Source organism: Rhinolophus sinicus, linkage group LG02, assembly GCF_036562045.2.
Source record: "Rhinolophus sinicus isolate RSC01 linkage group LG02, ASM3656204v1, whole genome shotgun sequence".
Taxonomy (NCBI): domain Eukaryota; kingdom Metazoa; phylum Chordata; class Mammalia; order Chiroptera; family Rhinolophidae; genus Rhinolophus; species Rhinolophus sinicus.
Genome location: NC_133752.1, coordinates 7708737 through 7722622, shown reverse-complemented (window position 1 = coordinate 7722622; position 13886 = coordinate 7708737). Strand labels below are relative to the sequence as shown.

At 52.3% G+C, this 13886-nt stretch overlaps 1 protein-coding gene across 2 annotated transcripts; it reads left to right on the top strand.

Moving 5' to 3' along the window:
* Positions 1-8414: 8414 nt before the first annotated feature.
* NKX3-2 (NK3 homeobox 2) lies at positions 8415-13549 on the top strand. 2 transcript variants are annotated; one of them, XM_019740855.2, is made up of 2 exons: positions 8415-10391; positions 11844-13549. In XM_019740855.2, exons 1-2 carry the CDS (start codon positions 9926-9928, stop codon positions 12380-12382), a joined length of 1005 nt encoding a protein of 334 aa, XP_019596414.1. In that variant the 5' UTR covers positions 8415-9925; the 3' UTR covers positions 12383-13549. The 2 variants fall into 2 exon arrangements, with proteins under 2 accessions (XP_019596414.1, XP_074177536.1); XM_074321435.1 differs by lacking the exon at positions 8415-10391 and adding an exon at positions 10558-11449.
* Positions 13550-13886: the final 337 nt, after the last annotated feature.

The following is a 13886-nucleotide window of genomic DNA, read 5'->3' as shown; positions in this document are numbered from 1 at the left end:
GTGGTTTATCTTTTCACTTCCATTATGGTACTTTTCGGTGAACAGTTTTTCATTTTAATGTAATTGAGTATACATTTCATTTTGTGGTTAGCTCATGTGTCTTGGCTCAAGATCAAATAGATCTTCTCCTAAAAGCTTTGATGTTTTGTCTCTTGTGCTTAAGGCAATGAGAGGAAAGCAAGAGCTATATGAGCACATTACCCAGGCAAGCCAAGTCCACAAAAGAATCTAGGCAGAACTCTCCACTAGATTTAAAATCTAGGCACCACTAGATTTTAAAAGACGATCCAAGGCCAGAAGGCTTCTTGCTGAAAACAGCCCTCAACCTATTGGTTTCTTGCTGCAGCCGCTGCCATCGCATCTCGGGTCTCCCCTATCCACTGTCTTGAGGGCGCCCTTCATGTCTCTCACCTTTTGGATCCCTTAAGACCTGTGTCCCACATCTTCCTCTTGCTTGTTTACCCCCATATTCTGAGGACACACTAAGGGCATTCTGAGAGATGATCTCTCAGTAACAAAGATTTACATGAATGACAGAGCATACCCTGCATCAAGCTTTGCTAATCATTTCAAGGATACAAGTAGTTGCTGGGCACAGTGACACACAGAGGGACAGCCAACCTACTGCCTGGCTCTTTCTCATCAGGATACACATATGCCCAGAATAACACACTAAGTTTGTTTTTTGTTTTGTTTTGTTTGTTTTTTTTAAAGATTTTATTGGGGAAGGGGAACAGGACTTTATTGGGGAACAGTGTGTACTTCCAGGACTTTTTTCCAAGTCAAGTTGTTGTCCTTTCAGTCTTAGTTGTGGAGGGTGCAGCTCAGCTCCAGGTCCAGTTGCCATTGCTAGTTGCAGGGGGAGCAGCCCACCATCCCTTGCGGGACTCGAGGAATTGAACTGGCAGCCTTGTGGTTGAGAGCCCACTGGCCCATGTGGGAATCGAACCGGCTGCCTTCGGAGTTAGAAGCATGGAGCTCTAACCGCCTCAGCCATCGGGTTGGCCCGACACACTAAGTTTTAAAAATACCTGCAGTTCCATACACCGACAAGCCATTTCAGTCATGGACCATCTCTACTCAGGTGGTTACACAGCTTGTGTGATGTTTTCCAGGGAGCCCTGCCCATTAATCAATACATTCCAAGGGGTTGTTTCTTTGGTTTTTTGTTTTTGTTTTTTCGTGTGTTGTGTTGTTGCCATAGCAATCCTGGAGAGACCTAAAGGCCTTCCATGAGTACCAACTCTTCCTCCAGCCAACACTATTAGCTGTTTGTCTGGAGGCAAGGGTACAAGAATTTCCATCTCCAGGTCACTTTCTTTCTTGCCAGAGACATCCTGAGTATTAGATTGGAGGCCTGATACAAACCGTCTTCTTCCTATACATTATAGGAAATGATTCTAGACCTTGGTTTAGTCACCATCTAGGCAACTTATTAGGACCCACATCAGTTATTTTAACACATAATCAAATGTTGGGAATTGGCTTCGACAGCTATTAAAGGACTAAAAAGCAACAGGGGGACACTGACCCAACACAGAGTATTTTCAGAAAGCACCATCACCACCGCGGGGCTTGGGGACCAAGAAGAAAAGATGGAGGTCGGGAGGCGACTGGAGAAGCCCTGCAGAGCTGGGACTCGGACCTCTGGAAGGTGTGCTGCTCATTTGGTGTGTCCTTGGAGAGTGGGGAACCTGGCACCAATTTTGACGGCAATCAGCTGCCACTTGCTGGGGTGAAGAACCACTGCTGGGAGGATACCAAAAAAGAGGGACCAAAGAAGAAACAGCAAGTCCCTTCTCAAACGTTAGCTTTCTAGTCTCTTTTTAGTACCTCTACGTGACAGAACTCGGAGGGCCAGCTGGCTAAGGAGAAATTGAGCTGTAGAGTCCTGATCCAGCGCCACAGAGCAGAATAGAGATGGGTGGCTTGGACTGAAGAGACAATAGATAGCTTAATAATCAGCACAAGCCACCCTTCTGCCCTCTCACATCCATCCCACCTTCTCTACGCACTTAAATTTCTATATAAGAACAACTGGTTGAGGGTTTCCCTTATTCGCTAGTCAACTCAGCCATTCACTTTGAATATACGATTCGAGAGTGCAATTAATTTAGCGTCAGGGTGTTTTGCTGCGGTAGAGCTTGACAAATACCTAAGATGCTGTACTTTCTAAAGTGGAAACTCCACATACATTCAAATCCTCTGCAGAAATCAAGCGTCCTCATTCCCTCAGTTTACATCTCCTGCAGGACCAGCCTCTCCGTTAGCTTTTATAAGTGTGTTCTCTATGACCACTAGCAGAATCTGGTCCACGTCTTTGTTTTTTTTAAAATGTCATCTTTTCAAAATGAGTTTATCACCAAAGCTCACAGTTATTTTTATTTGCGGAAACCAATTTGTCAGTCTTCAGCACCTCTTACTTGAAATGGTCAAACTCACAGTTTTTCCAACCAAAAGGAACTATTCAACAAGAACTTGCCTTTTCCTATTTTGGGCTCACGTGTCTCTGTTTACCCTCAAACACTGTTGTTAATTTCATCCCTGTCATTTTGGGGACCTCTGGTCTTTCAAAAAGAATCTTTCTCCAGTAAACATTCTGGGGGTTTAAATGGATATAATTGGTCACTTCCGATTCTTAAAAATTAAAAAGTCAACCCAACCTTTCAGTGAAATCTGTCTGGGAGGATCCACCCCCCCGGATCTCCACTTCCTTCCAACCTGAATAGGAATTGATTCTAGAGAAACAACTTGGACAGAAGGTGTCTTTGCTCTTCTTTTTGACACTTCACTAAGAACCCTTTTTGAATCCACAGGAAGTACATGTGCCGGCTCCAGCTCACCTGCATTTGTGTAGAGAATTCTCCGAAGCCTCCTCAACCTTCTTCCTTTGACAGTTCCCAGGACAGCTCAGTCCCATCTGTTCACTTGACATTCCATTAAGCTCGTGTGCGACCACGATATCCTGTTTTCCACCTTCCTGTTTCTAGCCACACTTACTCAGACATAATGACAGTTCGCTGTAATTCCTGGACATAAATCTCTCCAGTGAGCTTTCTCCCCCTAGCCTAAGCCCCTTTCTCTGAAAGCACAACCTTCTGGCTCTTTTGCTTTCAAAACCCAGTCCAAAATATCCCATAATGGAAATAAACATCTCCAAGATGATTTAACAACAACAAAAGAAACTGAAATATGTTATTTGTGCTAAAAGGCTAAGGGAAGAGCCGTGTACCTGAGGATGATGGTGAGCTGCACATTTTACAAACCAGGCTTTGAGCAAGCATGCGCTCTGCGTGACCTTGAATAAATCATTTGGCCTCTCTACGTCTCGGGTTCCTCCTCTGTAAATAGGAATTTGGGTACCTGTCCCACTGATCTCAGAGGGTTGTATGAGGATAGAATGCGACCATCCATTCAATAAATACTTGCTAACAATCTATCCTGTTCCAGGCTCATTCTAGGCACTGGGGCCATTCCTCCCTCCAACTAGTATCCCCAATACTCAGGCTCAAACTGCTGCAAGTGTTGCTGTTGTTTTATGGGTACAGTTTCATGAGTTTCAGTTTTGTAAGAAGTAGTCCTGGAGATGGATGGTTGTGATGGTTGCACAATGTGATTGTACTTAATGCCACTAGACTGTACACTTGGTAAATGGGGTAAATTTTATGTTCTGTATATTTTACCACAGGTTTTTTTTAATGATTTTTTTTTTAAAGAACATTACCAAAATTGATGCCACACCTGGCCATTCCCTACATCTCCAGCATCACCTAACAGAAACCACCATTATCTCTGGCCTGGACTCGTGAGTTTCTAGCAGGTCTCCCTGATTCTCCTTTTGCCACTCTCACAATTTTTTTTTGTTGCACTACAGCGGAAGTAATCTTTTTTCAGGTGTAAATCATAGTCAGTTAACTCTTGGCTTCATATCTTCCTGTAGCTCCTCATCAAACTTAGAACAAAGTCCACACTCCTTACTGTGGCTGATGGAGTCCGGCACCGTCTGGCCTCTGCTTACCTCTTGGACCCCAGCTCTTGCCACACTGCCCCGTACCCACCATGCTCCAGCCACAGAACCATCCTGTTGGGTCCTTGAGCCCACTATAGTTGTTCCTACCAGGTGCCCTTTGCACTAACTTCTCCCTCTGTCTGAAAATCTCTTCCTCTGTATCTCTTTCTGCTTGGAATCTCACTCCACCTAAAACAGCCCCAAAGCACCCCTGTCACGCCACTCCGTTTTAATTTTCTTCATAGCACTTACATCCTCGGATGTTTTCTCCATTGCTGTGTTTAACCATTTGTTTCTTGATGGTGTGCCCCCACTGGATTGCTGCCCTATGGAGAGTAGCGCCTTAGGGGGTCTTGAACCCCGGGGCTTAGAATAGCACCTGAGACATAGTAGGCACTTAGGAAATATTTGTTGAATATTAAATGAATGAAAGAAGGAAACTAGAGAAAGAGAAGTTAGTTGGAAATTTTTGCAAGGAGAACCTGCCATACGTAACACCTTGAAAGCTCCCAGGATAGTTACACTCAGAAAGGTCATAAATTCAGAAGGCTTTCTTTGCATTTAAAGCATCCTAAACTCAATTCAAGCAACTACACGTAATATCCATTCAAACCCTCTCCTCCTCGTTAATCTCCTACACGCACGCACACACACACACACACACACACACACACACACACACACACACCATCATCCGTTGTCTAATAGACAACCCAAGTGAGAAAATAAAACCCAAGGGACAAGAAAGGCTTGTTTGCATTGCCTGAACTCCCTGATGTTTAGGGTGAAATACCCCAATTAGTCTCATGAAGAAATTAGTTTCTGAAGAAACTGAAAAATCTTCCTTTGGCTCCAATAAAGCACACAGACTGCATGTGCGCTAAGCTACCATCCAGAGGCAGCCTGAGTCCAGTACTCACAGGGCAGTCCGTTAGGCCAGCATAGAGGAATCAAGGCGGTGTGAGGCCAGGTCTCCTGGCTCTCCCCACTGCAACCGCCTCGGATCCCGACCTGTGCCTGCGCGGTCCCAATCTTTTCCCTCTGCAAGAGGGTGAAATGAGGCTTCAGTGGGGGTCCGGACTGTGTCTGCAGGAATTTTTAAACTGGAACACCTCCACAACGTGAGACTATGGAAACAAAAAAACTAAGAGAGGAAAAACAAAAAAACAAAAAGCATTCCGTTTCGTGAAACCAACGTTTTCTTTTTAGTACTTCACCAGATCGGTACGCCACACATCCCGCAGGAGTACCCACTAGGTGGCGCTCGTCCTCCACTGTACCCAGGCGGGTTCGCTAAACCGTACCTTTCTTTTTAATCCTGAGAGGTGATCTCCAACCCTGGCTTCTCACAGGTAAGAAAATTAAACTCCGAAGGGAAAGTGTCTTTCGTGAGGTCGTATCGCTGCATCGCAGAGCCTCGAGCAAAGCCCGCGGCCCCATATTTCTGAACCTAACGAACTTCCATCACCTGGCTGCCTCCCTCTACATACGGTTTAAGTTTAGTGTTTATGATAATAACGGTGTTTCTTTCTACATAACAAGCGTTAGGTTCAGATCAGCAGGCCTTAATGTGCTTTATTTTGAAATGCACGAAACAGAAAAAAAATCGTTAGATTCACCTGCCTGAATTCCTTCTTTGATTTCCTTAAGTTTAGAGCTCCTTTTCTGATGAATGAGTACATTGAAAAGGGTAAAGAAGACGACGGGAAACATTTAATGAGAATAAACGTGGAGGTTTGTGAAAAAAACTACTAGTAGAAAACCCAACTGGATTGGCATTAGACAAAGTCAGATTTGAATCCTGATTTAGCCACTTACTGGTGGTCAGGTCATTGAAACTCCGTGAATCTCAGCTCCCTCATCTGTAAAATGGGAATGTTGTCTACTCACCGTACCCTCAGGGCTGTGTACATTAAACAATAGGCTGCGGCTCCTGGCACATTATCGATGAACATTTGTTTAAATATAAAACTACCTTGGCTCATAATAATGCTTTTCTCTGTAGTCTGATATACGTGGACCATGTGCATGAAAAAACCTGGCGGCGTCTGAAAATGGACAACTTAGGAAGTCAGGAGCTGGTGGTGTCTGCTGGCGGGAAAGTGGCATATCGCTTGGTGCTTGGGGTGCTTGGAGCGTCCTCGGGGGCCTGCGGATGGGGTCAGATGGGCAGTCCTACCTGCGACCTCTGCCTGGACCTGGCTCCGGAGAGCCTGCGCCAGCGCCCAGTTCGCGCAGTTCAGAAGCAGCCTCGAAGGGCAGCAGGTACAGGCTCTCGTTTTAAAGGACTCAAACCGTGGCCCAGAGAAGGCAGGTAACTTCGGTTAAGGTCATCGGCGTTTGAGGTGAATCCCAAGTGGCCTCCTACATTACAGAGCAGCCCCTGGCGCGCCCTTGGGCCGCCCTGGGTACAGAGGGAACTCTCCTCCCCGAAAGACCCAGGACGGCCCAGGGCGCAGGTGGAGGGCGGCAGGGGCGCTTAGTGTGGCGGCCTCACGGGAAACTCCGGGCGGACTCGGATCCCCGGGAGCGCGTGCGCAGCAGCTTGTGGCGCGCTCCCGAGAGCCGGGGTTTCCCCCTCCCCGCCCCCTCGGCTTTCCCACCCCCATTGCACGCGACGCCAGCGGCCCGCGGAAGACTCACCGTCCAGCAGCGCCTGGGACCCAAGTTGTTCTGGGGGCACGTAGGGGGCGCGCAGGAACCAAACTGCTGAGAAGGGAGAGGAGATGGCAGGGAGAAAGGCCGAGAGGACGGGGAGAAAATTAGGAAGGAACAAGGCGAAGGGCAGGGAAGGAAGGCGCCCGTGCGGAGCGAGCCGACCGACTGCTGGCAGGCTGGCCGGCCGCCCTGGCTCCCCGGCTCCACCGATTCCCAGGGCCCGCCCAGGCCGGAGCGCGGCGCCCACCGAACTCCAGACGCGGTCCTGCAGCCGCGGGTTCCAGGAGCTCACGGCCACGCCGGAGCAAATAGCCCTCCGTGGGCTGGAAGCGGGGTCCTCGCGCGGACGTCCCTGTCCCCGCCGATCTCCGGCCCTGCGATGCGAGCTGACCTGAGCCCTCGTCACACACACGCCCTCCCGGCCTTGACTCTGCAAGCACCGGAGGAAATCTCTGTGCACCGCTCACTGGCCCCCAAAGCCTTTTCATCCCCACCCAACCCCTTATTAGGAGCAGCTTCTACTTGTAGCTCCAGACCCGTGTTTACGCTCCGCCAACACCCAGCTCCCGGCCCTGCCCGCAGCCACGCACCAGACCTACGGACCGACTGCCCCCGCCTGCAGTTCCCGAGATGACACCAGCCTCCCAGCCGGTGCGCCTCCTGCAGATTCCGAATGCGGCCACGCTATTCCACTCCCGGGACACAAAAAGCGGACAACTCAAAAATCACCGAACCTCATCGTTCCTCATGCTTTGAAAACCTCTGTCCCAGCCTGTGGCAAGGGGTACACCCTACTATGATTTGGGATTCATTAAAAATGGGGGACAACTAAGTGGTAGTTATTCTTTTTCAAGTAAATCTTTGGATAGAACCCAAATTTAACTCTAATACTCATTCAACCCCCAAACATCTCTGCCTGCCTGTGTGTCCGGACTCACTCTATTATTTGTCCACACCAAGTCCTAACCCCACGAAGGGATAGCTGTCTGCGACACACAGTTCACACCTGCCCATCTCTCACCTTCTGGGCGACCTGTGTCAACCTCCTCCTCGACTTAACCCCAGAGAATAACAAATTGCTTAGAGTGGTGGGGGAGGGGTGATTTAGAGACTAAAGGTCAGGGAAAGGAAGGAAAGGACACGCTTTCTTTTGAAACCTTGTAAGCATTCTGTTCTGTTCCCCTCCTGGCCTGAAGAGCGAGCGTCCCGTTTCTTACACTTGCCGGATACTGACACCAAATTTAAACACCTTTCCCTCAAAACTGATGTCATCATAAAGAGCTATAAAGGGCAATGACCTCTTCAAGTGTGAGTTTTCTCCCCCAAATATACTACAGAATGTGCACTGTAGTGTAGTTGGGATGCAAAACGCATAACGTGGCTGAAATTCTGGAAAGTAGAGATGCTGCAAAGCACCCCCTCCCCCCGCCATCCTGAAAACTGTGAATAGTGGGTGTATTCCATCCTGCGGTGCAGAACAAGCACCACCAAAAAGAAAGCAACAAGGGGAAATGTTACTTATTTTAGTGACACAGTGACACCAAAAACACCAATCCCCACAATTTACTAAATTAAAATCACAGTTCTTTAAACTTATTTAATGGTTCAAGTTGTGTGTTTGGTGTTAAGTTAAACCTCGGGTAAAATTTATGGAAGACAGTAAAGTATGTTACTGGAGCAAATCTTTTATTTAAAAATAAACAACATAAATAAGTCACAAGTGTTTTTATATACCCACAATATTTGTGTTTCTTAGCTTGGTTCCTTCTTTTACAGAAAATAATGCATTACTTATTTTTTAAAGAGCATTTAATGTCAGTTCAGGATCATTACTATGGTGATTCCTAGATATTCTTCAAACAAACATATATCTTTTAATTTTATTTAACTCACAAATGACAATATTTAAAGAACAAACTGAAAGGTTTCTTTTTTCCTTCTGGTGTAAAATTTAACTAACTCCAATTAAATTCAGTATTGACAGCCCAGGGAACGATCACGCAATTTCCAGAAACTCTCCCAAAGATGCTTTCCAATTTTTTTGCCTGACTTTAGTTCTAACTGTATCATCTTTTTAATTCCTGTACAGAAGTCGAATCAAAATACGGCGAGGAAAGAAATAGCTAAACTGATTTTCATTAACTGATTATTTTAGTGAAGAGAATTAGCAATAAGAAGTCGCGAAACTCTAAGGGGGGGAGAAGAAGCATTTTGTTTTTCGTATGTATGAACCTTCCTAGAAAACAGAAATCACACGCGCGATTTATTGAACTGTGTTATCTTGGATTCCGCTCCCCAACCCCCCCACGCCCGAATGTGACTCCAGTGTGGTTTTCCATAAAAGCGCTGGAATAGGTGGATACATCCACCGAGGTTAAGAACCGTGGTTTCTCCGGCAGTGCGTCTTTGTGCGTGGGTCGTCTTTTCTCTGGAGGATGCTTCGAGGACCAGGCTTGGGAGGAAAGGGGTTAAGTCAAACCCTGACTTTCTCTGCGCAACGTGCCCAGTTTTGTCTGTTAAAGTTAACGTCGCCCAGCAGGAGCCAGCCAATGGGCGGCCGGGAGGGCCCGGGACGGCCCAGTGAAGGGGCGTGGCCTGAGGCTGTCACTCAGCGGTGAGGAATGACACCCGAGAGGGAGGGGGGGGTACGGTGGAACGCTGGGGAAGGAAAGAGAGAAGAAACAGATAAAACCAGGGCAGGGGGTAAAAAGGTGCCCCGCGCCTCTCGGAATCCAGCGGTCGCCGCCGCCGCCGCCGCCGCCGGGGTGGGCTCCGGAAGAGCCGGCCCAGCAGGGAAGGGAGAAGACTAGCCAGGAGCAAAATCTTGCAGGCGGGGAAGAGAGGCGTAAAGAAAAAGTGACTCCGGTCGTGCGCCTCGGAGGCGCTTAAGAGGGGACTGCGGGCGCGGAGGGGCCCCCGCCGATCCTCCCCCCACGTCCTCGGAGAGGGCAGACCCCGGCCCGCCCCTCAGGGCGCGAGGCGATGAGATAATCCATCTGAGCTGCGAAACGAGAGCGTCTGGCGCTGGATTGGGAGGGAGGGGGTCTCCGGGCGGGAAGGGCCTCGGAAGTGGGGGTGAGGGTCGGCGCTGATCCCGGGCCAGAGCGGGGCGGGGGCTACTGGACGCACAGGAGTGGGCTGCAGGACCCTCACGCGCGGGGCTCAATTGCGCTGCGGCGGCCCGCGCGCTCCGTCCAGCTCCGAGCTGCCCCGCGCCCCAGCCGCCCGCCCGGCGGGCCGCTCCGGCCCGCGGCGCAGATGGCTGTGCGCGGCACCAACACCTTGACGCCCTTCTCCATCCAGGCGATCCTCAACAAGAAAGAGGAGCGCGGCGGGCTGCCCGCGCTGGAGGGGCGCCCGGTACCCGGGGGCACAGCGGTAGCAGTGGCTGCGGCGCCCGCTGTCTGCTGCTGGCGGCTCTTTGGGGAGACAGACGCGGGCGCGCTGGGGGGCGCCGAGGACTCTCTGCTGGCGTCGCCTGCTGGGACCAGAACGGCTGCCGGGCGGACCGCGGAAAGCCCGGGCGGCTGGGATTCGGACTCGGTACTGAGCGAGGAGAACGAGGGCGGGCGGCGCTGCGCTGACGCGCCGCGGGCCAGCGGGGCCAGCCGTGCGGGGGGGACCCTGGGCCTCGGCCAGCCGGTCTGCGAGCTGCCCGCGGCCAAGGACCTGGAGGAGGAAGCCGCAGGCCGGAGCGACAGCGAGATGTCCGCCAGCGTCTCAGGTTCGCTGAGGCTTCACTGGGAAGGGGGCCGGGCTGAGGGGCTGGGCGAGGAGGGCAACCTCGCCGAGTGGGGTGGGACTGCTGTGAGCACCCTGCGCCCTGGGGCCGGGGGGTTGGTCCAGACCCGAAGCGCTGCGCGCTGGCGCGGGCTGCTCTAACCCTCCGGTAACTGAGCCGGAGAGAAGACCGAGAAAGTCCTCCGAGCGCAGCTTCCTGGAGCGAGGCCTGAGACGTCCTCCAGGCGGGGCTGGGAGAGAACCACTGCACCATGAATTTGAGTTCATCGCCAATGCCTTCGGCCGTGTCTGTTTCTAAATCCCCAAAGCAGTTAAGGGAGAAGGTCCCAGAGACCTTGGTTAGCCAGTTCCCTGGCCATGGCCCAGAGGGCAGGGATGCTCCGGGTTGGAGGTCCTAGGGCCCGGCCCCGCAGCTCAGGGACTGGTAGCGAGGGATACCTCCAAGTGGGCCGGAAGCCGCGAATCTGCCGAGCCCCGGCTTTGGGAGAAAGGTTTGTTTTGCTTTCCCAGACCCCTGGGCCTGGAAAGCTGTTGCTGGGTTGAGGACCCACGGGCTGGAGGGAAATCCAGCAGACAGCTGACGGAGAGGAACGGATTTAGGTCGTCTCAGACCAGAGGGGAGAGGGACCGCCTTAGCTATGGGCTGGCAAGTCATTTGGTCAGAAAGTCCCCGTGTCTGCCTGGGTCTGTTGGACACTGCTGTAGGCCTCATTCTGGTCCCGGGCAAAGGGTGTCTGCCAGAGGCCAGCGCACTGGACCACTCTGCTAGGGTGCTGCGGGGAAAGCAGGGAAGAGGCCAAGGAGCTGGCGTCAGATTAGAGTCCAAGGACTCGAGTCAGGGACACCCCCTTCTCGTCCCTCGTTTCACTTCCTTGCGAAGAGAGAGAGAAGCCCACCCAAGGCCTCGGCGCAACCTATTGCCACAGCCCTCGCAGCAATTCCGGGGTGGGTGGTTGGAGGCAGAAGACTCAGAATACCTCTGTGTCCAGGATCCGTCCCCGCACCTTCCCTTTACGTGCAGCGGACGCATGGATGCTGCAGGTACGGTCTGTGTGAGCATGAGTGTGGGGAGGCGAGTGAACCCAAGGAGACCGAAATGCATCTAGAACCCCAGTGTTCAGCTCTGAGAGCTGAGAAGGCTTTCGAGGATAATCAGGGCCCCCCCCCCCGTTACTGAGGGGAGCCTGAGGCCCAGAGAGGGCAACTGAAACATTGGCTGAGTCCGTTGGCCGCACCGGGCAAGCCTAGATGCGGGAAACGAGTGGGACAGGGTTCTGAGCCTCGTCTCCAGGAACCCCCGCTTCTAGGCCCTCCCCTCCGCTCGGGTGGGATCAAGGATATTTCCTTTCCCCAACCCCACCCCCGCAGTTGAGCCTGACCTCACTCTTCCGCGGCGCTGACCATCTCTTGTTTCTGTTCCCACTGGGGTCCGCAGGCGACCGCAGCCCGAGGGCGGAAGACGACGGCGTTGGCCCCGGAGGCGCACGCGTGCCGGCACTGTGCAGCCGGGCCGGCAGCGTCGGCGGCGTTGGGCCGGCGGGCGGCGCGGAGGAAGAGGAGGAGGAGCCCGTGGCGCCCAAGCCACGCAAGAAGCGCTCGCGGGCGGCCTTCTCTCACGCCCAGGTCTTCGAGCTGGAGCGCCGCTTCAACCACCAGCGCTACCTGTCTGGGCCCGAGCGCGCCGACCTGGCCGCGTCGCTGAAGCTCACCGAAACGCAGGTGAAGATCTGGTTCCAGAACCGTCGCTACAAAACCAAGCGCCGGCAGATGGCCGCCGACCTGCTGGCTTCCGCGCCCGCAGCCAAGAAAGTGGCGGTGAAGGTGCTGGTGCGCGACGACCAGAGACAGTACCTGCCCGGCGAGGTGCTGCGGCCTCCCTCACTGCTTCCACTGCAACCCTCCTACTATTATCCTTACTACTGCCTCCCTGGCTGGGCACTCTCCACTTGCGCGGCCGCCGCGGGCACCCAGTGAGCAGGCCGGGGGCAAGGCAGCGAATGATCCCCGCGCCCCCGCTCCAGACGGCCGCCGATGGCTGTGCGGGTTGTGTCCGGTACTGGGGCGCCCCGCCGAGGGGGCAAGTGGAGGATGAAATCCAGCCCTGGCTCTGCTGTCCAAGACGTGAGCCCTGGCTGCGGGACTGAGTCTGCCCGGAGGGGGCGCCTTTTTCTAATTTGAACAGAGGCACGCTATGGCCTAGGGGCTCTGCTCCCCCCTCACCTGCCTGGAAGCCCTTAGCCATTATTTATTATCACCACAGCGTTGGATTTGGATTGTGTCTGCCTGGGGATGGCGTTTCCCCGGAGTGGAGAGAACTCCTGGAGACCACATAGCCTGAATCCCCAGAATTTCAGGCCTGCTGGGAGCTTCGTGCGCTAGGCCACACTAGTTCATGGTATCCATGCTACCAATCTATGTGTATCTACATATCTATTATTTTGGGAAATTGCATTTGCAACAAAGGGGTGTGAAACCCTGGCAGCCCAAAGTCCCCAGGCCAGGGATTGATTTGAACCGTGATGGGTTTGGTTTTTGGGCCCTATGTCCCACCCCTCCCTGCTGTCAGAGCTCGGGTGGGGGTGCCCTACTAGGTGCTGAATGTAAGGAAAGGAGCCTCTGAGGGCAGGGCACTCCTCCCCCCCTTCGCACGTGCATCTTTCCTTTCTGAGGTCCAGGATGGCAACCAACTGGGGAGCCCCTGGGAGCCCCCCAACCAGGAGAGAGCAAACCCGGCAGCTCTCCGCAGAAATTTTCCTTTATTTCTTTTTATTTTTTAAAGGAGGTTAAAACTTGTAGCACTTTTCAGTTGTTTGTATTCAAATGACGGTTAATTTTGTATTCAATGTGAATATGCCTGACCACCCTTTCCGTGGTGTCCTCCGCAGTTCGGCCGCCGGCCCTTCGTCTCTCCTGTCCACTGTCCGCGACTCCTGCGTCCTGACCCAGGACTCTTCCATCCCTGTCCCCGCCCCTAAGACAGGTGATCCTGTCAACCTCATGTCAACCTCGCAGCTTTTCGCCTCCTTAAGGGCACTGTGCACTCAACTAGAGTATTAACTTTAAAAAGATTTGTGAAGTTTGGAAGCTCTATTCGCTGTATTTTTCCCTCCTTTTAATTTATAAACTTTTAGTTTAACATGCCCTCCTGGACGCCTTCTTTTTCTCTGAGCCTCTCTCCGTCCGGCTTTGGGGAAACCAATAACATGGAAAAATCGGGGGCTTATTTTCCCAGCCTCTTTTCAGTCCTGAACCCAGGACGCCTCGCCCTTCCCGGGAGGAGCCCACCCCGTAGGAAGCGTGTAAACCTGCGCAGCTCAGGGAATCGCCATTGGGGCCTTTGCAGGAGCCACAGATGAATCCCACTAAATCAGGAGCGAATATCTTGGATTCCCGTTTTTCTCGTGGGCATTGGTTTCAGAGCCTCGGAAGCGTCCATAGTTGAACCCGCAGCCAACTCCCTCACCCTAACCTGCTGACC